The 23,177-nt window shown below is 39.0% G+C and overlaps 1 protein-coding gene across 1 annotated transcript; it reads left to right on the top strand.

Annotated features, from left to right (window-relative positions):
- The first annotated feature begins 1,226 nt into the window (after nt 1–1,226).
- LOC125795243 (pre-mRNA-splicing factor CWC22 homolog) lies at nt 1,227–4,996 on the top strand. Its single transcript, XM_049473749.1, has 4 exons — nt 1,227–1,444; nt 2,233–2,376; nt 4,404–4,540; nt 4,715–4,996. Exons 1-4 carry the CDS (start codon nt 1,282–1,284, stop codon nt 4,892–4,894), a joined length of 624 nt encoding a protein of 207 aa, XP_049329706.1. The 5' UTR covers nt 1,227–1,281; the 3' UTR covers nt 4,895–4,996.
- Nucleotides 4,997–23,177: the final 18,181 nt, after the last annotated feature.

Below are 23,177 nucleotides of genomic sequence, written 5' to 3'. Positions count from 1 at the left end.
GTGATTTGTTGTAATCCCTTTGGTTACTAGTCTTTACAACACCTAAACATCTACAAGTACAATGAGAACTGGCTCAACTATTTTTAGTTTATAAAAGTATGTAATAAAATGTATTTAAATTGTACGTAGAGGATGGACAATGTAGCGGACTTTATACATATTCTTTAGATTCAAAATGAATGAAAATGAAAATAAAAAAATTAAGATAAATATAATTGGGACACTCACTGAGGGGACAACCTATAGGGTTGGTAGAAGTTCACAATTTCTTTGTTGCAAAAGCCACCATTTACATTTGTCAGACAGATAATTGAGAATCCTGTCTATAGCATTGTAGGCAAAACATGTTTGGTATACTTTTTTTAAAAAAGAGAATGGCCAACCGTGTCAAAAGTTTTAGAGTAATCAATGAAGAAGACTGAGCCATATTTATTTACATTCATAGTACATAAAAGTTTATCTAAATTGATTGTAGTAGCAGAATTGTGCTTCATATAACAGAGATAATAAATGTGGGTACTGTGTTCTAAAATGACCAGAGATTCAAGCTTCACAAAGAAGGGATTCAACATACTCTTTTCTAATCATTTTTAAGTGTTTATGGTTATGAGGACTTTAGCCATCATATAGTTATTGTTTATGTGGAACACTTAAAAATGTAATGCATCATATTGAACTAGTAACGAATTACTTGAATGAATACCTTAGTAGTTACTGGTATACAGAAGGCAGTATGGGTTTTCTCACAGTTCACGTAAAGTAAAATCAGAAAAAAAACATTTGCTTGTTTTATTTAGTGTGAGTAAAACATAAGTTACACAATGACAAACCAAAACCAGTGCACTGTAAAATATCCAACTTAAAAACATTTAATAACAATTTTCTTTTCAAGATCATTAAGCAAAAATCCATATTAGTCAAAACAAAAGTATGTTTTAAGTTTGCAAGAAAATATAGCAAGAAGTAGTTCCATGTTTTTGTTGTTCTATATTTTGTATAATGTTTTTACAGTATGCAATTCACAAGAATAACTAGAATACATTTACATGTTTAACTCCGTTGTGAAATGGTCTTGGGGTGTAGTGAAGCATAGTTACAAACAAATACAAACCTTTGTTAAATAGATGACACCTGTTTACCCCAGTATTCTAAAATACAGCCTTTTTTGAAGTTTATCCAAACAAGCTTTAGAATGGGAGCTACATGTAGCACTTTTTAAAGAAAAGCTAACAATTATAAAGAAGTTACATTAAAACACAAATTGTGTATGATTACATTGTAATGATTTTATCTTTAGATGAAGCAAAAAGACAAAGAACAATTTCTTCATCATCATCAACATCTACGTCCACATCCACCTCATCGGCATCTTCATCCGAGAAAAAGAAATCCAAGAAAAGGAGAAAATACAACAAAAAGGATAAGAAAAGGTCTTTCACCAAAAGTAAGTTTTCCAGAGTTTAGATTGAGTGTAAATTATAGTATGTGTTTACATACCCTCTTATTGTGGTACAAATATTGATTTATGGGTAAAATCAAATTCAAACCAGTTATTAGCTTTTTAAATAATAAAGAGTACAATTACATGTTTATTTTGAGGTATGTTAAGATTTTGGAACTAATTAAAAATATTTAAAAACTGTTTTAGTCAGATTACTTTGTCCTATACATAACAAAATGCAAATATGCAGAAGAATTCAGGAAAGGAGAAAATACTGATTTCATAATGATGTAATTGTTGTATGTTGAAATGTAAATTGTTAAAGGTGTCATTTAATCTTTTTTGTGAAAAATTTTGATGTTCATGTTTCAGGCTGTTAAAGTTTGGTGGACAAGTGGGCGGGGAAGAATGACTAAATTTCAGCTCTTACTCATGAATATTCATGACATGCAAAAGTCTCACCTCTGATTGATTAACATCCCAATGGCCATGGGATGTAGCCATGATTACTAATTCACATGGTTTATGTGGACCCGGGTGCTTTTCCTGATCGACTCGTTTTTATGAGTATTTTCTTTTACTAGCTACTGCATACAGTGGAGGCTGAGGAACAGTTCCATTTGCAGAGACCTATTGGATTTCCCAAACAACATGTACTAATGTTTTTGTGGAAGGACACCTTTAAAAATGCTAATGCATATATGGCACTTTTAAAGGAAACAGTAACCATAATAAATAAGTTACAGTAAAACACTAAATATGTGATTATATTGTAATGTTTTTACTTTTAGAGAAAACAAAAAGACAAAGAACACTAACTTCATCATCTTCATCATCGTCCACATCCACGTCATCATCGTCTTCATCTGACAAAAAGAAATCCAAGAAAAGGAGAAAATACAACAAAGACAAGAAAATGTCTTTCGCCAAAAGAAGTAAGTTTTGCAAAATTTATACTGAGTGCTCTTTAAATTATACTGTGTGTACCCTTTTGTTGTGGTTCAAATATTGATTAATGGTTCATCTGTATTTATTCTGTGTTTATTTATTCTTTATGCTTTCATACAAATATTACTTGAAATTTAGATATAGTTTGCTGTTCATTTAAGCACGTATAGAATTAATTCTGAATTAGGTATCTTTATCCTACAACACCTGCCACATGCAGTTCCCTATGTATTTTTTTGGAACCTAGGACTTATTACATATTATATATTGCTCTTTTTGTACTTTAAAAGTTTTGTCTGCTCTCTGTCACTCACTCACTCACAGATACAAACAAACACACTCTCTCTCTCTCTCTCTCTCTCCCTCCCACACACACACACTCTCTCGCTCTCTGTCTCTCTCATACTCTCACATGCAGCACAAATTTGAAAACTGTTTGTGGCTTTCTCACCATTTAACCGAGGGATATATGTATATCTGTAATTTCTGTTTTAAGTCAAAACCATCTGTGATTACCCGTGTGTGCTCTGTGGGAAATTTCCTGACCTTTGTCCGCCACATGTAACCTGCAGGATATCCCATTAACATGATTGAGCTGTCACATTTATTTAAAAACAATATGTATGTTTATTTCCACAAGCACACACCCCGAATATCTATTATTAATACACCCACAATAATGATACGTTGAATAAATGTTTCTCACGTCTCCCAACAGTTACATTAATCTATTTGTTGTTACTTAATCTTACAATATGTTGTCATTAGCATCAACTACCGCACCTTTGACTGAAACCGAAATCTACAGATCTGAAAGTGTCCTGTTGTATCTGGTATCTAAGAAAATATGATGAAGTCTTGAAAACTTCTCAGAGTGTAACACTGCATCTGCCAGTTTGCCTTTTATTCATGAATCAACCTGGTACCATCTCTTTCCCAGACAAGCAATGCACATGCTCACAGCCATCCACATTACGTATCCAATCTTTTGATTAGTTTGTCCAGTCCACCTGGATCAGCATTGATTCTACAAATGGTCTACAATTGCACAAGAACCCATACCCATCAAGCTTAAAAGCATGTTTGATGTATACCACATTCTGGAAACCTCCCACACTGCCTGATGTTTTGGAGATTTTCTGACCCAGACTACAAGCAGTTTGGATCTTGTTAAAGTACCTTTGTGAATTTAGATTGATATGTGCAATATTTATCGAGCTACACATACAGAAGGTGTGTAACACGTGTATTGCAATATGCCTGATGTTTCAGTATGTAGTTGTAGAGGGTCCTGAAGGTGTTCTGCAATAAACCATCCCATGCAGTCTGAATATTCCTGCAAAATGTGCTGTTTAGTATTGTATCTGCTGTTTAATGTTTAGCCTTCCATTTTTTTGCAGGATAGGTCTAGCAATGTGACTAGCCTTGGCAGTACATCTGTCCTGGGGGAAATGACCCACAAATTTGTGTGTAGGGGCATTGTTTTCAGGGGCAGAATGCCATATCACCTTTGGTTTTAATAAGGTCCTGCCATGTGACCTGCCCCCCAATTACAAATGCCTGGGGTAGTATTGGATGTGATAAACACTGCACCACTGCCACAAAATATGCAGGAAAATTCCATCTTAATGGAATGGATTATTGTATGTGTAGCTCAATATGTTTTGCCAGTATAAGTGAAATCTTTTATTCTTTATTGTTCCTGGAAACTTTATCTTTTTTTTGTATAGTGTATAGAGAGTATGTATTGTTCTATTAGGGGCATCAGTCCTTGTATATTACTGGATACAATAACCGCATTTTATGTTTTTTTTTACTCATGTACACCAATATTTTTGGGTGTAAATATTTTTTATAGGCTGATATTTTTGCTGGTTCATTGTATCAGTAAAAAACTGATAGAGCGTTCTGATGTGATGACACCACTTGAATACAAGTCAGTTTTGTGACAATGATGTACCAAACTATGTGCAGTGCTGATGCCAAAAAAAATTATTTTGTATTTGTTGTGCAGTGACCACACCCGACCAGGTCATCCACAGATATGGGTATGTTCTAAAGACATACCAAAACTGCCTCTCTGTAAGACATGCCTTAAAAAAGCACCATGTGGAAAAGACAACAATGGCCTTGACAAGCATCATAGCAGAGGTAATGTATGTGCACTGCATGGTAAAAGGTTTTTCCTGTATTTGTTGTGCCACTATTCTTGCTGTTAACATGTAAGAAACTATTACAAGTTATGTAATGAATGATGTTTAACAGTTGTGTTCTGTTTTTAAAACTTTTCTATTCTTTAATACACTTCAACATTTCCAATTACAGGTGAAAATTGCTTCAGAGGGGGAAAACTTCCCTGTTCCTCTGTACAAAGAAGGGACAACCCTTAAGGAGTTCACGGTTAAATTAAAAAGATTGGTGGAATCCTGCCCAGCACTAAACAGCAAAATTGCGGAACTGAAACGTTGCAACAAACTCCTCCCGTTGAAGTGGAAATTCAGATAAATGAAAGTTGTTTTGTTTAAAATGTAAATAGTTCATATTTTTGATTTAGGAAATTTAAAAAAAATAGAATTTGATTTGACTGTATTATATGCTATAATATTGCAAAGTGTTTGGACAAGATTAAAAACAATACCTATCTAAATTTTCTAACATTTTTGGAAGCAATCAATTTTGTATTTGTTTCGCCAATTACTGCATTTGCTGTGATTTGTTTGGCAATAAATATGCTACATTTTGTTCTGTGGTACATGTTTTTTATATTTTCTTGGTAAGACCAGGATTTAGACATTTTTCATTTTATTCAAATAATAAAACTGTTATATTAATGCCAAATAAAACATTTATATTTATTTATTTTTGCTGCATAAATAACACATACACACACACACACACACACACATATATATATATATATATATATATATATATATATATATATATATATATATATATATATATATATATATACACATTAATATTGCACCAGAAGTTTAGGGAAAGTGCAGGTAATGACATATCCAATTTTTATACTGTTGTTCCTGGTAATTAATTTGTACCTACATTTAAGTACTAGGAGAGCCCCATAAGTATTTAGAATAAACTGATAAATACAGAAACGTTATACCATATGTTTTGGTAAAGTACAAGGTAAGTGTCAGAAAGTTACCCAGTTGTTACTCTCTTGTTCCTGGTTCTTTCTGTGTTCTTTATTTATACTTACAGTTAAGTACCTGTAGGACCAGGTAAGTATGTTGAATGTACCCTGTTCATACAGAGAACTTACACCGTAAGTAAAGGGTACATACAGAGAACTTACACCGTAAGTAAAGGGTTCATACAGAGAACTTACACCGTAAGTAAAGGGTACATACAGAGAACTTACACCGTAAGTAAAGGGTTCATACAGAGAACTTACACCGTAAGTAAAGGGTACATACAGAGAACTTACACCGTAAGTAAAGGGTACATACAGAGAACTTACACCGTAAGTAAAGGGTACATACAGAGAACTTACAGAACTTACAGAGAACTTACACCGTAAGTAAAGGGTACATACAGAGAACTTACACCGTAAGTAAAGGGTACATACAGAGAACTTACACCGTAAGTAAAGGGTACATACAGAGAACTTACACCGTAAGTAAAGGGTACATACAGAGAACTTACACCGTAAGTAAAGGGTACATACAGAGAACTTACACCGTAAGTAAAGGGTACATACAGAGAACTTACACCGTAAGTAAAGGGTACATACAGAGAACTTACACCGTAAGTAAAGGGTACATACAGAGAACTTACAGAACTTACAGAACTTAAAGAGAACTTACACCGTAAGTAAAGGGTACATACACAGAACTTACAGAACTTACAGAGAACTTACACCGTAAGTAAAGGGTACATACAGAGAACTTACAGAACTTACAGAGAACTTACACCGTAAGTAAAGGGTACATACAGAGAACTTACACCGTAAGTAAAGGGTACATACAGAGAACTTACAGAACTTACAGAGAACTTACACCGTAAGTAAAGGGTACATACAGAGAACTTACACCATAAGTAAAGGGTACATACAGAGAACTTACAGAACTTACAGAGAACTTACACCGTAAGTAAAGGGTACATACAGAGAACTTACACCGTAAGTAAAGGGTACATACAGAGAACTTACACCGTAAGTAAAGGGTACATACAGAGAACTTACACCGTAAGTAAAGGGTACATACAGAGAACTTACACCGTAAGTAAAGGGTACATACAGAGAACTTACACCGTAAGTAAAGGGTACATACAGAGAACTTACACCGTAAGTAAAGGGTACATACAGATAACTTACACCGTAAGTAAAGGGTACATACAGAGAACTTACACCGTAAGTAAAGGGTACATACAGAGAACTTACACCGTAAGTAAAGGGTACATACAGAGAACTTACACCGTAAGTAAAGGGTACATACAGAGAACTTACACCGTAAGTAAAGGGTACATACAGAGAACTTACACCGTAAGTAAAGGGTACATACAGAGAACTTACAGAACTTACATAGAACTTACACCGTAAGTAAAGGGTACTTACCCTCTAAAACGCGGGCTGTATTATAAAGCGTTACATTATGTTGTAGTGTTAGTTAGCAGGGGCGGATCTAGCCATTTTGGGGCCCTAGGGGCCCTCATTCTTAAAACACACACAAAAACCAAATAACTAGAGATCGGCCGATTTTCAGCCAAAATACGGTATCGGCGATCAGCCTCTGATTTTAGCCGCTCTGATTCAGGAGTTTAGGGTTAAGCAGTTTATCAGAGCTGTGTGTGGATGAAACTGGTGAAACTGTTCGCTTACAGGAAGCTGCAGTTCCTCATCCAACCACTAGTCAGAGCTGCAGCAGCAGCAGAACAAGCCTCGCTGTCTTTACTGAGTCAGTGCTACAGCCCAGCCACGGGCTACAGGGCTCAGCTGAGCCAGTCTAGAGCGTTTTTTACAGTTATCTGTGTATGAAATAAAGGTTTTAACCCCACTAAACGGATAATACAGCTCTCTACAGTTCATCTTTCAGCCCAAGCAGCTAACAGCAGCAGTTTAGAGCAGCCGTCACGGAGTCACTGCTGGGATTACATTATAAACAGGTCAGTTAGCGCGCTGCTAACCTCAGGATGTTTATAACTACGGAGTTTAATAGAAATATGTTTTTTCTGCACTTTACATAAGTAACAAATTAACATTGTTTTTGGTGTATTTACTGTAGCTGGGATGGTCAGATTTGGGGGCCCCTATGAAGGACAGGTTTGGTCGAGGACAGTGTTCAGATTTTCCCCGCCACGAGAATCCTCCAGTGTGGGGAGAGCCTGCGCTGCTGCGCAGACATTCATTTTTTTTGTATGGCCCTAAAGCGCCATCGTATAAAATGTGCTAAAAGAAATATAATCTAACGAATTCTAAAATAGCAAAATGAAATAGTGAATACACAGGTAAAAAATAAATTAGTTATATAAAAAAAATCGTAAAAGTAAATAAACGAAGAAATAACAAAAAAAAAACAAAAGAAATGAACAAAAACAACAATTTAAGAACCAATAAAGTTGTACTAATCTCAAAGCAGTAACTTAACAGACAGAATATAAAGCTTAACCAGCGCTATGAGACGTAACACCTATAGAACAGAAGGAGCAGCAGCAGCGTGATAGTTCTAGTGAAATAATTAAAATATGGCGGTAATACCACCATATAATTACTGTAGAAACGATAGGGACGATAGAAGGTAAGTAGCAAGATAAACACTTTTCTATCGTCCCCATGATATTTATCGTCATATAGACCACTGAAGTCGTGCGTCATTCTGTAGTGCTCGTACGGCTTCCTGTCTAAGCGTTCTTTCCCTATGAGAAAAAGGATTGGGGTTTTTAAAAACCCGCCTCTGTCACATTCTGTAGTAAATAAATCTGTTTAGATCTCTGTATGTTTTATTCTGTGTACATTTACCTCCTAAATATCACTGGATCCTCTGAATTTCAAGATCGTTTAAGAGTCATAATGAGAAAAATGCTAACTTTAAGCTAATGCTACAGTGGAGTGAACTGACCTCCTGGCGCTGCTGCAGAGATTAGCAGGGGACTGTTTTCGGCGTAACACCAGAGAACTCCGGCTGTAAGTTAGGAGCTTTTTACACACAGCTGATCAAACTAATCAACTAACTGCGCTAACTGAGGAGAGCTGAGAGTGAGACAGCATAAAATCACTAAAACAGGTCAGTGATACTCCAGAAGCAGCTGTAACACCTTTAACATTTACCCTCTTTATTATGCAGTGAAATAAATGGGTGTTTCTGGTTGGTTGTCGCCTCAGTGAGGGCAGGTAGATAGTGATTAGTTGATTAGTTAGTTGTTAGTTGATTATTTGGGTCAGGTGTTGTAATTAGTATAAACTAATGACCGTAATTAAATACTAAATCCTTCGGGGAAGCGCTGCTGAACTGAGAGCCACTCTCTCTTATTATCTGCCTTTTAAAGCTCTAACACAGACTACACTGCTGAACACCACACTGCTCAACACCACACTGCTCAACACCACACTGCTCAACACCACACTGCTCAACACCACACTGCTCAACACCACACTGCTCAACACCACACTGCTCAACACCACACTGCTCAACACCACACTGCTCAACACCACACTGCTCAATATTACACTGCTCAACACCACACTGCTCAACATCACACTGCTGAACATCACACTGCTGAACATCACACTGCTGAACACCACACTGCTCAACATCACACTGCTCAACACCACACTGCTCAACACCACACTGCTCAATATTACACTGCTCAACACCACACTGCTCAACATCACACTGCTCAACATCACACTGCTCAACACCACACTGCTGAACATCACACTGCTCAACACCACACTGCTGAACATCCCACTGCTCAACACCACACTGCTCAACACCACACTGCTGAACATCACACTGCTGAACACCACACTGTTCAACACCACACTGCTGAACTGAGAGCCACTCTCTCTTATTATCTGCCTTTTAAAGCTCTAACACAGACCACACTGCTCAACACCACACTGCTCAATATTACACTGCTCAACACCACACTGTTCAACACCAGACTGCTGAACATCACACTGCTCAACACCACACTGCTGAACACCACACTGTTCAACATCACACTGCTCAACATCACACTGCTCAACATCACACTGCTGAACATCACACTGCTCAACACCACACTGCTCAACACCACACTGCTCAACACCAGACTGCTGAACATCACACTACTCAACATCACACTGTTCAACACCACACTGCTCAACATCACACTGCTCAACACCACACTGCTGAACACCACACTGCTCAACACCACACTGCTGAACATCACACTGCTCTACATTACACTGCTCAACATCACACTGCTCAACATCACACTGTTCAACACCACACTGCTCAACATCACACTGTTCAACACCACACTGCTCAACACCACACTGCTCAACACCACACTGTTCAACACCACACTGCTGAACATCACACTGCTCAACATCACACTGCTCAACATCACACTGCTCAACACCACACTGCTCAACATCACACTGCTGAACACCACACTGTTCAACACCACACTGCTGAACATCACACTGCTCAACACCACACTGCTCAACACCACACTGCTCAACACCACACTGCTCAACACCACACTGTTCAACACCACACTGCTCAACACCACACTGCTGAACACCACACTGCTCAACACCACACTGCTGAACACCACACTGCTGAACACCACACTGCTCAACATCACACTGCTCAACACCACACTGCTGAACACCACACTGCTCAACAACACACTGCTGAACATCACACTGCTCAACATCACACTGCTCAACACCACACTGCTCAACACCACACTGCTGAACACCACACTGCTGAACATCACACTGCTCAACACCACACTGCTCAACACCACACTGCTCAACACCACACTGCTGAACATCACACTGCTCAACACCACACTGCTCAACACCACACTGCTGAACATCACACTGCTGAACATCACACTGCTCAACACCACACTGCTCAACATCACACTGCTCAACATCACACTGCTGAACATCACACTGCTCAACACCACACTGCTCAACACCACACTGCTCAACACCACACTGTTCAACACCACACTGTTCAACACCACACTGCTCAACACCACACTGCTGAACATCACACTGCTGAACATCACACTGCTCAACACCACACTGCTCAACACCACACTGCTCAACATCACACTGCGGAACACCACACTGCGGAACACCACACTGCTCAACACCACACTGCTCAACACCACACTGCTCAACACCACACTGCTCAACATCACACTGCTCAACACCACACTGCTCAACACCACACTGCTCAACATCACACTGCTCAACACCACACTGCTGAACACCACACTGCTGAACACCACACTGCTCAACATCACACTGCTCAACACCACACTGCTGAACACCACACTGCTCAACACCACACTGCTGAACATCACACTGCTCAACATCACACTGCTCAACACCACACTGCTGAACACCACACTGCTGAACATCACACTGCTCAACACCACACTGCTCAACACCACACTGCTCAACACCACACTGCTGAACATCACACTGCTCAACACCACACTGCTCAACACCACACTGCTCAACACCACACTGCTGAACATCACACTGCTGAACACCACACTGCTCAACACCACACTGCTCAACATCACACTGCTCAACACCACACTGCTCAACACCACACTGCTCAACACCACACTGCTCAACATCACACTGCTCAACACCACACTGCTCAACACCACACTGCTCAACACCACACTGCTCAACACCACACTGCTGAACATCACACTGCTGAACACCACACTGCTCAACATCACACTGCTCAACATCACACTGCTCAACACCACACTGTTCAACACCACACTGCTGAACATCACACTGCTCAACACCACACTGTTCAACACCACACTGCTGAACACCACACTGCTCAACACCACACTGCTGAACAACACACTGCTGAACATCACTGCTGAACATCACACTGCTCAACACCACACTGCTCAACACCACACTGCTCAACATCACACTGCTCAACACCACACTGCTCAACATCACACTGCTGAACATCACACTGCTCAACACCACACTGCTCAACACCACACTGCTCAACACCACACTGCTCAACATCACACTGCTCAACACCACACTGCTGAACATCACACTGCTGAACACCACACTGCTCAACATCACACTGCTCAACATCACACTGCTCAACACCACACTGTTCAACACCACACTGCTGAACATCACACTGCTCAACACCACACTGTTCAACACCACACTGCTGAACACCACACTGCTCAACACCACACTGCTGAACAACACACTGCTGAACATCACTGCTGAACACCACACTGCTCAACACCACACTGCTGAACATCACGCCGCTCAACACCACACCGCTCAACACCACACCGCTCAACATCACACTGCTCAACATCACACTGCTCAACACCACACTGCTCAACACCACACTGTTCAACACCACACTGCTCAACATCACGCTGCTCAACACCACACTGCTCAACACCACGCTGCTCAACACCACGCTGCTCAACACCACGCTGCTCAACACCACGCTGCTGAACACCACGCTGCTCAACACCACGCTGCTGAACATCACGCTGCTCAACACCACACTGCTGAACATCACGCCGCTCAACACCACGCCGCTCAACATCACACCGCTCAACACCACGCCGCTGAACATCACACTGCTCAACACCACACTGCTCAACATCACACTGCTCAACATCACACTGCTCAACACCACACTGTTCAACACCACACTGCTCAACACCACGCTGCTCAACATCACGCTGCTCAACACCACACTGCTCAACATCACACTGCTCAACATCACACTGCTCAACACCACACTGCTGAACACCACACTGCTGAACACCACACTGCTCAACACCACACTGCTCAACATCACACTGCTCAACACCACACTGCTCAACACCACACTGCTGAACACCACACTGCTCAACATCACACTGCTGAACATCACACTGCTGAACATCACACTGCTCAACACCACACCGCTCAACACCACACCGCTCAACATCACACCGCTCAACACCACGCTGCTCAACATCACGCTGCTCAACACCACACTGCTGAACATCACGCTGCTCAACACCACACTGCTGAACATCACGCTGCTCAACATCACACCGCTCAACACCACGCCGCTGAACATCACACTGCTCAACACCACGCCGCTCAACATCACACTGCTCAACATTACTGAAAGAGTTTTCACCTGTTTAAGTGCTTTAATGATCCTCTGTGTAGAAGAAGAATAATCCAAAACGTGATCTGATGGGAGTTCACTGGTGTTATGCAGAATCCAGTCCGGGGTCATTTCCAGCCGCTGTACTGTGAGCATTAGCTTAAAGTTAGCATTTTTCTGATTACTCCCCTTAAACGATCTCGAAATTCAGAGGATCCAGTGATATTTAGGAGGTAAATGTACACAGAATTAAACGTACAGGGTTCTGAACAGATTTATTTACCACAGAATGGGACAGAAGCCAGTTTTTGAAAAGCCCATTCAAATCCCGTATTCACTTGGACGGCTTCGACACGGAACCCCAAAGGAACCCAAATATGGGCATAAACAACATGGTGCCGACTACAAAATGACGACACGACTTCAGTGGTCTACTGCACAGCACTAAGTTGTAGTATTTCTCAAGCTAACAAAGAATTATAAATAACAGCTGCCTGGTTTTGCATGCGTCACTAACACCAGTTAATCCCTCACTGACACGGACGTAATTTGGGGGGACGGGGGGACATGTCCCCTGCACTTTTTCAAAAGCCAGTTTTGGTCCCTGCAGTTTTTATGGTTAAGAACCAGTCACACTATATTAAATGGAGACGGATCAAGCGCTAGGACCCAGCAGAAAACGACCGCTCAAGCGGATCCAGTTTCCCTTTAGACCACCCACAAACTCATCCACTGGCTCTGCCGTTTCTTGCTAACGTATCATTGGCCGCCGCGGCTGTCACTCCGTCTGGTTCTAGACTGCGCCTGGGCTTCAAACTGTTCTGCGTTGTCCAGAATCCGTGTTCTCCCGATCCGTGTGTGTGTGTGTGTGTGTCTGTGTCTGTGTGTGTGTGTGTGTGCATGCGTGTGTGTACTTGTTTTGCTATTCTTGTGAGGACCACCACGGACACCACTTTTTTTCAAGTGAGGTCCAAAAACCCGGTCCTCACTTGATTTTGCCAGTAACCCACTAAACAAAGAGACGTTGAAACGACGTCTTTTCTAGGTCATCTTTGCACGTCCAATTTTGGTCTCCTGAAGGTGCAGACTGTGACGCCAGACGACGTCTTTTTTCTGACGTCTTCTGCACGTCCAGTATTGACGTCCCCCAGACCTCCGGATAAGGGCTAATTCTAGTTTAAATTAAGTCGTTGTGGACGTCTTTTCTACGTGAAATTTACATGTATACGTTTTTATAGACCAACTACTTTGAGGCTCCCTGCATAACTGTAGTGCCATTTCAGACGGTGGCAACTGTTCCATTGTTCCAGCTTCAGCAGTTAACTGGAAACGCATACAAAGCTAAGCCAAACAATTACTGGAACAGGTTCACAACCTTCTGGAACTAGTTATGCACGTTAGTTATACACAATATGCTTTACAAATAAATTGAATTTCAACCCTCTCACTTTTTCCAAAACATGTCAACCTGCAAAGAACCAGTAAAAGCAAGGGATAAATTAATTACCCCATCTTACCACTGTTGATTTTAAATTGACCCTTTCTGTTTGGGGAAACATTAATATAATAATAAACATAATGAGTAAATCTCATTTGGGGTTAATGCCTTTATTTTACATCAACATAACATACACCTTAGATTCACACCATAACAATTTCACTAAACATTTACCTTCCCTTAAAACTATTACAGCTTTACATTACACCTTCCCTTAACAATATTATACCTTCCCTCAAAACTATTACACCTTTAACATTACACCTTCCCTTAATATTATACCTTCCCTCAACACTATTACACCTTTACATTACTCCAGGGGTCTCAAAGTACCGGCCCACGCGGTTTCATACGGCCCCTCACGGGTTAACAAAATAAACATACATCTGGCCCGCAATTCAATTTAATTATTTATGCTTTATTATGTTCGTTTTCATATTTTATCTTAACTTGTATTTTGGTGTGTGTGGTTTTTTTTTTTTTTTGCTTACGCTGCGTTGCCTGCTTTAGTAGTCTTCAGTAGCCTTCAACAGTCTAACCTTGCAGCCGTGGTGTGTCCACTAAACTCCGTAGTTATAAACATCCTGAGGTTAGCAGCGCGCTAACTGACCTGTTTATAATGTAATCCCAGCAGTGCCTCCGTGACGCTGCTCTAAACTGCTGCTGTTAGCTGCTTGGGCTGAAAGATGAACTGTAGAGAGCTGTATTATCCGGTTAGTGGGGTTATTTTATTTCATACACAGAAGAACTTAAAAAATTTCAAAACGCTCCAGACTGGCTCAGCTGAGTCCTGTAGCCCGTGGCTGGGCTGTAGCTCTGACTAAGCAAAGACTGCGGGCTTGTGGTGCTGCAGCTGCAGCTCCGACTAGTGGTTGGATGAGGAACTGCTAAATCTGAGGAAATGCTAAATCTGTCACAGCTCACAATTTTTGATTTTATATTTATTAAGCCTTATTTCAGTATCAAACGTTTTGATCAAAGTTAATATAACTTGTACTTGATGTAATTTCTATTCACTTGAATAGTTTGGTTCTTGATTGATGGAGTTTTTGGATTTCATAACATGACAAATTAAAAGGATTTATGTTAATAGAGCAACAAGCAAACATTTTTCCATGCAACTGTAATATTTGATTGAATAAATAGTATATTGAGAGTTATTTAACATTAAGGAGTAATTACATTCATTTTATATTACATCTGGTTACATTTTCTTATATTTATAAGTTACATCTGGCCCTCAGAGGACAGCCAATATGTCAATGTGGCCCTCGGCAAAAATGAGTTTGAGACCCCTGCATTACACCTTCCCTTAACAATATTATACCTTCCCTTAACACTATTACACCTTTAACATTACCCCTTCCCTCAACACTATTACACCTTTAACATTACACCTTCCCACAACACTATCACACCTTTCCACTACACCTTCCCTTAACACCATTACACCTTTCCATTACACCTTCCCTTAACATCATTATACTTTCATTAAGATTCTAGGTCCTGAGAGACAGCAGTGTGTCCTCCACGTCTTTGTGGTGCATGTTTGAGATGCTCCTAAGTATGAAGTCCTCGGTGGCTGTCCCGTCACATTTCATGACTCCATCTGCAAAAGTAGAAAAAGACAAATTAGAAATCTCAGAAAATGTTGAAGATGGCCATTTATTTTTGTCCCACAACAAACTATTTTAAATTGCCTTATTTATGTAATATTCACATAAACTTACTTCTTCACACTATGGCTTAGCTAACGCTAAGCTAACGGCGGGAATACACATTTAACACCTGACGAGAATTATCGTGCTGTTTTAATTCTCACACATCATATTAAGCTATTTTAATTATTTTTTTCCCACAACAAACTATTTTAAATTGCCTTATTTATGTAATATTCACATAAACTTACTTCATGCTATGGCTTAGCTAACGCTAAGCTAACGCTAAGCTAAAGGTGGGAATACACATTTAACACCTGACGAGAATTATCGTGCCGTTTTAATTCTCACACATCATATTAAGCTATTTTAATATTTTTTTTTTCCCACAACAAACTATTTTAAATTGCCTTATTTATGTAATATTAACATAAACTTACTTCTTCATGCTATGGCTTAGCTAACGCTAAGCTAACGCTAAGCTAACGGCGGGAATACACATTTAACACCTGACGAGAATTATCGTGCTGTTTTAATTCTCACACATCATATTAAGCTATTTTAATAAATGTTTTCCCACAACAAACTATTTTAAATTGCCTTATTTATGTAATATTCACATAAACTTACTTCTTCACACTATGGCTTAGCTAACGCTAAGCTAACGGCGGGAATACACATTTAACACCTGACGAGAATTATCGTGCCGTTTTAATTCTCACACATCATATTAAGCTATTTTAATTAATTTTTTCCCACAACAAACTATTTTAAATTGCCTTATTTATGTAATATTCACATAAACTTACTTCTTCAGGCTATTCAAAATGCACTTGATATTGCCCCCAGTTGCCTAGGTTAATTGTGGGTGCCACAAACTTATATAACTTAACGCTAGCTTAGCGAATTTAGCCAAAGACGGTTCTTTGATTTAGCTTAGATTGGCTTATCAGCCTAGCTCTGGTTAGTGCATTGACTTAATGACCGGACAATGCTTCTACGTTAAAGCTTCGGTTACAGTAAATATTATTTGCATTACGGTCGTTCTCAAAAGTAATTCCAATTCCATTTTAACCTTGGCCACTGTTTAGCTATCGTTAGCTAGCTAGCTAGTTAGCTAACTGCCTGGGATGAGAGGCAACGCCAGCAGGTTCAGATGATTTAAGACCACAGAGCTAAAACAACTAACACTACAAATACATTAACTTATACATATCGTCTTACCTTATAGCTTGGCAGCTGAGTCCGGTCCGGAGCGGAGCTGAGCTGAGCGAGCTGAACTGAATGAGCTGAGCTGAGCTGAGCTACTGCAGCAGCCAAAAAATGTTGAGCGTGTTTTGCCTCGGCATATCAGAGTGGAGTTTATGATGACGTGCGGTCTCAGCAAATCAGAGTGGTGTTGACTGGTTGAAATCAACTTAACAATTTTCCACATAAATTGCATTTCCAAATAAAAATAAAAACATACGTAAATAAATACCTACATTCATTAATTAATTAAATAGATAAAAAATATAATACTCAAATAAATAATTAGAAATAAATGATGCTTAATCATAAATAATCTATATTCATAGTGATTAACAATATTGATAACAACAATTTTGACATACATTTAAAAATAAATATATTCTTAAATAATGTTAATTTCCTGCACCTGTATTAGACGTCCCCATGACGTCCAAAAAAGTGACCTAGTCCGACGTTCAAATGTTTAACTGCATATTGACGTCCAAGTGGGGTCATAGTTAGACGTCCAAATAGCGGACCTAGTTTGCACGTCGTGTAGACGTACAGAATTGGTCTTGGACCGACCGACGCAATATAGACATGATCTTCACGTCCATAAGACGTCTAATGTTTAGTGGGAATGGCTTAGATTGGTCATGTGATGTCAGCTGACACTGTTTCATGGGGTCCTCACTTGAATAGGAATGTGTGGCATGTGTGTTTTCGATGTGCTCCACACTGCCTCATGTGGACACACTCCATCACTCTAGTGCTCATTTTCTATTGGCTAATGGAAACTGTTTGCTGATTGGATACTCACAGCTGAGGGAGGGGTCATTTTCGAAGAGCAGCGTTTTGGAGGGAAATGCTTACAGCTGAGATGGTGTGTTCCTATTGGCTAACAGAAAATGTTTGCTGATTGGATACAGACAACTGAGGATGTCATGCAGCACTTTGCTGAGAGTGTCATGCTTACAGTGGAGTTAGTTTTAATGCTTTCGGAGGAAAATGTGAACTAAATCAATGAAAATAAAAACATAGGTGAAAATATTAACGTCAAATTGACCCTGAAGTGTTCATAATTTATTATTACACTTATTTAAAAGCTGATTTAATAACTGTACATATCTTGGTAGTTTATCTTAGGTTTATTTTGCTGATTTAATGAAGGATTAATATTACAACTTTCTGCAGTAGTTTAATTGTTTCTTAGTTTTCTAAGTGTAGTAAAGCTATATAAACTTGATTAAATGTAGTATTTAATGCTTTATCAGTGTATGAAAATGAAGCTGACTAAGGCTGATATTAAGGTGCACTCTGTCTCACTCTGCTGAGGGCAATTAGTTGTCATGGTGATGGGGCCTCTCAGTTGGGGGGGGGGGGGAGGGGGGGTCTGAGTGAACTTTTTAAACAACCTGCTGTGAGATTATAATTTCGTTCCACCTCATGTACCACATGTGATGCGAATGACAATAAAATGTCCTTGAATCCTTGATATTTTGGGCAAGCTGTCTAGACTAACTTTAAACATAATTATAGCTTAAAAAGATGATAAATGATAATACATCCTTAATACTGTAATTTGGTTTTACGACACTGATTATATATTGATAAATTAATGTAGACCTTCCTCTTTAATTCAATAGCGACTTTGTTACTCAAGATAATGTTGTGTGCAACCACAAGCTTATCAGAACAAGGTATACTTTTCAGTTTTGGAACCATACTTGAGGGATGGAACACTGTTTATTCAAATGGAGATTTTGATAATAGTGGTGAGCTCCAGCTGATCCAGGTGTTCAAATTGACTAATAACTGGTGATTTTACCCCTTGTGCTCTGTGGTTGGGGGTGTTCTCACTTCCACCAGGACAGAAGTGTTCACCATAGTGTAAATCATAATAACCCACAGTGCAGCGTCTCTTCCACAGTATAACACTGGACTGACTATACCACTGACCGCTCTGATTATCATTTATCTTTGTAATGGGTTTTATGCAATGTAGCACTCCTATTGCACAGCATCATTTGCACTTAATGTGTGCTTTTAATACATTTTTATTCTGAAAAAGCATCACTGAATGATTCAATCGGGATTAAATGTTGTAAATCACATACTTTGACCTTCACAATCACCAAAGGTTGGAGTGAATATATGAATTACTGTTGCTCTACCACCATCAGATCTCCAGTTTATGAAATGTCATTTAACCCTTGTGTGATGTTCGGGTCTGTGGGACCCGTTTTCATTTTTGATCAAATGATACAAATTAATATTTTTAACTCATTGGCCTTGGGGAAGAACATGTATCAGAACACATTTTCGATGAAGACACACTGTACACCCCCCCCCCCCCCCCTTTACATATTTATATTACAAACACATACCCAGGGCTAATAAACATTGCTTTATCTGTAAATTTAAAATTAAATACCTTTTCTACTCATATCTTGAGTTTCATTCCTTTTCTTTTACATTTTATTAAAAAACAAATAAAAACATAAAAAAGCACTTTTTAAAAGAAATGTAACATAAGAAAGGTAAAGGCCATATAAGCTGTTTAAATTGCTTGCAGTTTAGGTGAAGCGAGCATGTGTAAAGCATTTTAATGTAAAATTGCTTAATTTTGCTGAATTAAATACAAGTAACAAAGTAAACAAGTAACAGTGTTCAATCCCATCTCTGCAGGTCCAGAGAGTGTAAAAAGAGTGTCAGATGAGGTGTTCTGGCTGGTGGTCATTTAATCCTTTTCTTATTTTGACAGACCAACTAGTGTCACAGCTTAGAAGAGGCATGTTCTCTTACTGACTAATCTGCCTATTATCTGACTGATCACGTGGAAATACACATGCCCAGCCATGGTTAACCAATATCATGTCTCCAGGTTGACCCGTGGGAGATGGGTTCCTCTGACTGAGTTTTGGTTCCTCCTAAGGTTTCTTCCTCTTAATGTTAGGGAGTTTTTCCTTGCCACTGTAGCCACTGCAAATTGGCATCTCTGTGGTTCTCGCTCATATGAGGCGTGGACCCCTTTCTCTGTAAAGCTCTTTGTCCCAGCATTTGTTGTAAAAAGCACTATATAAATAAAATTTAATGAATTGAATGTCAGCCTCATTTAACAACACTAACTTAATGATAACATGTAATTTCTCACCCAACAACACTACCTTGGTGATAAATTTAGACCTCTGAGCAATGTTGTTTGTTAGGAAAAAGGTGCTGTGGTATAATGTATGACACCAAGGCATGTCAGTTCTCAGCCTCTTCTAACAACACTACTATTACTAAGGTAGTGTTTTTAGAAGAGGCTGAGAACTGAAATGTCTTGGTGTCATACATTATACCACAGCACCTTTTTTCCTAACAAACATTGTTCAGAGGTCTAAATTTAGTTGTTAGAGCTAAAAAAAAAAAACATATATACATCTATATAGCTAATGCCGCTGTTGCAAAACTAGGTTTGCATGTACTTGTTAGCCATCTGTCTATTTTTGTTCTTATTTTAGCTACATGTTTAAACACAGCAAGCAATGGTTCATTACTTTATGTTTCACCATACTATACATATGAGATGACATGCAGACCAGAAACATATACATCATTAATATGAGTAAGATCAAAGCATATTTAACAAGCAGTTGTTAATCTTAATTAATCCTGCAATGTTGATGATTCAGGAGGCATGCTTCACAACTACTCTTGTCTGTTAATGGTAGAAACTGAAACGTTCAGTTATGGGGACTGAAATTCATGTGCAGCAACAAGGCCTTGTTCCCATTTAGTGATTCAGATTTTTCAAGAACTGGATAGGGTTGAGGTCAAGGGTCTGTGCAGATCAGACAGATATCACCATACAGACAACATATTTCAAACAGACACAAATCTGATCAATCAAACCACTTCAAGCGGAAGTCTGGGAATAAGCCATGTTATAGCAGTGTAAACATCTTTATTTCCAAAACATATTCAGTAAGCCCTCCTGTGCAGCCAAAACACCAGTTATAAATGCCACGCAAAGACGCAATATGTATATTCCACACAGCAATTGGATTTCAATCTAAGAGACTCATGCCATTTTCCAGTGTAAATGCATTTGTATAAAATCTGATCAGGTGTAAACAAGATCCTTATACTTGCGTGTGGATGCTTACTTGTTAGCTTATCATGATTTAATGATGGTTTAATCTATGAATCGCAATTATCTTATCTGCAGCAAACTTTATTTCGCTTCTCTGCTTTTTCTAATTGTTTTGAAAATGTTGGTGCATGAACTATTTTTTGGACCAAACAACACTCTCAGATTTGAGTACAGCAACAGTAGTAAATGTAAAAAATCTGCATATAGAGTAAAACCTTAATTTATTCTACTTTTCATGTATAATAGTATTCAAAGGCAGGCAGGCTGCCTATTGGCTTATATTCTATGCTAAATGTTGTCCTGTTCTCTTCAAAGTACAGAGTGGGTCAAGTGGATTTTATTGTCATTCCAGCTCTGTACAAGTTAAACAGTGGAAAGATATTCACTCGTTAACTCATTCACTAATCACTATATAGGAATTACTATATAGTGAACTGACTAGGGAACAATACATAAAATGTATTGTTTGTGCTGCTCTGAGGACAGGTGACACAACACCACTGCATTGCATTATAGTATACATTGGGAAATTCTAGTGTACATTGTCTGTACACTACATTTTATGATGCATTATGGGTGTCTATAGTGAACTATATATAAGGTGCAGAGAGATTAACATGTCATGATATAGGTATGCAGTCAGTTAATACAGACATGAACACAGCAGACCTTATTTTTAAAAATGCTTGAGTATTCCTTTAAGGGGGATGAAGGATACCACACCCACTCTGGTATTGAGCACTCACTCACTCATTGTCAAACCCTAAGCAACGTACTGAACAATGAATCGTTTTACAAAGCGATTAATGAAACTTCGTGAGCATCACAAGAACCAGGAAGAAAAATATCAGCAAATGCTCATCATACATCAGAAAGTGGAGCAGGAGAAGACTTCAGAACTGCTAAATAAGGTAAGAGAATATAAGTATAATATTTTTAAGAAATTATTTAAAAAACATGTCTGAAACAAGCAGCTGATATTTAGATGACTCTTTTTTACTTATTTCAACTGATAATAATAATAATAATAATAATAATTATTATTTAATGTATTTATTATTATTTTTTTATTTTATGTTACTTATTATTTATAATACTTATTATTATTACTACCACATTGGATAGTAAAATAAAGTATTAAGCAAACAATTAATTCGTTATTTTAACAATATTATTACATAATTTACTACGGTGATGATAAACCATGTACGACCTGATTATGTTCAGGCGATTGAGCAGCTGGTGCAAAAGGACCAGTTTAGACCATCCCAGTAACCTAGCCAGCTACAGTAAAGAGCTACAGCACGGCATAGCATTACATTGGAAGATATCATCGGAAGTTTTGGAAGTAAAGGTAATACATGAGCCTGGAGATAATTGTTAAACCCATTTTAAGGTATTCACCTTAATACACGGTATATTAAACCAGTAAATTTGGTTTTTGTGTGGAATGAGGAGAATGTTTGCTTGCTAGCATAGTTCGCTAGCTCGTGGTTAGCGTTGTTCGCACAGTTAGCGCTAGGTAGCTAGCTAACGGTTAGCGTTGTTAGCATATTTGGTGGTAGTTCGCTAGCTAGCGGTTAGCATTGTTAGCATATTTAGTGCTAGTTCGCTAGCTAGCGGTTAGCATTGTTAGCATATTTAGCGCTAGTTCGCTAGCTAGCGGTTAGCGTTGCTAGTATATTTGGGGGTAGTTCGCTAGCTAGCGGTTAGCGTTGTTAGCATATTTAGCGCTAGTTGCTGGAGAATTGGCGTTTATAGCCGGTGCTACGGTGAATTCAGTTCCCCCTGTTCCCCCTTCACTGCGCATGTCGAAATCATGACGTAGCGCCGCGGAGGGGCTTAGACGGGCTGTGTGTTTCAGTTTGCGCTTCTATTTCTTTCTGTACCTTCGGGTAAG

Source organism: Astyanax mexicanus, unplaced genomic scaffold (genome assembly GCF_023375975.1).
Source record: "Astyanax mexicanus isolate ESR-SI-001 unplaced genomic scaffold, AstMex3_surface scaffold_45, whole genome shotgun sequence".
Lineage (NCBI taxonomy): Eukaryota > Metazoa > Chordata > Actinopteri > Characiformes > Acestrorhamphidae > Astyanax > Astyanax mexicanus.
The sequence above is the reverse complement of the archived record's forward strand: the minus strand, read 5'-3'. Positions and strand labels throughout refer to the sequence as shown.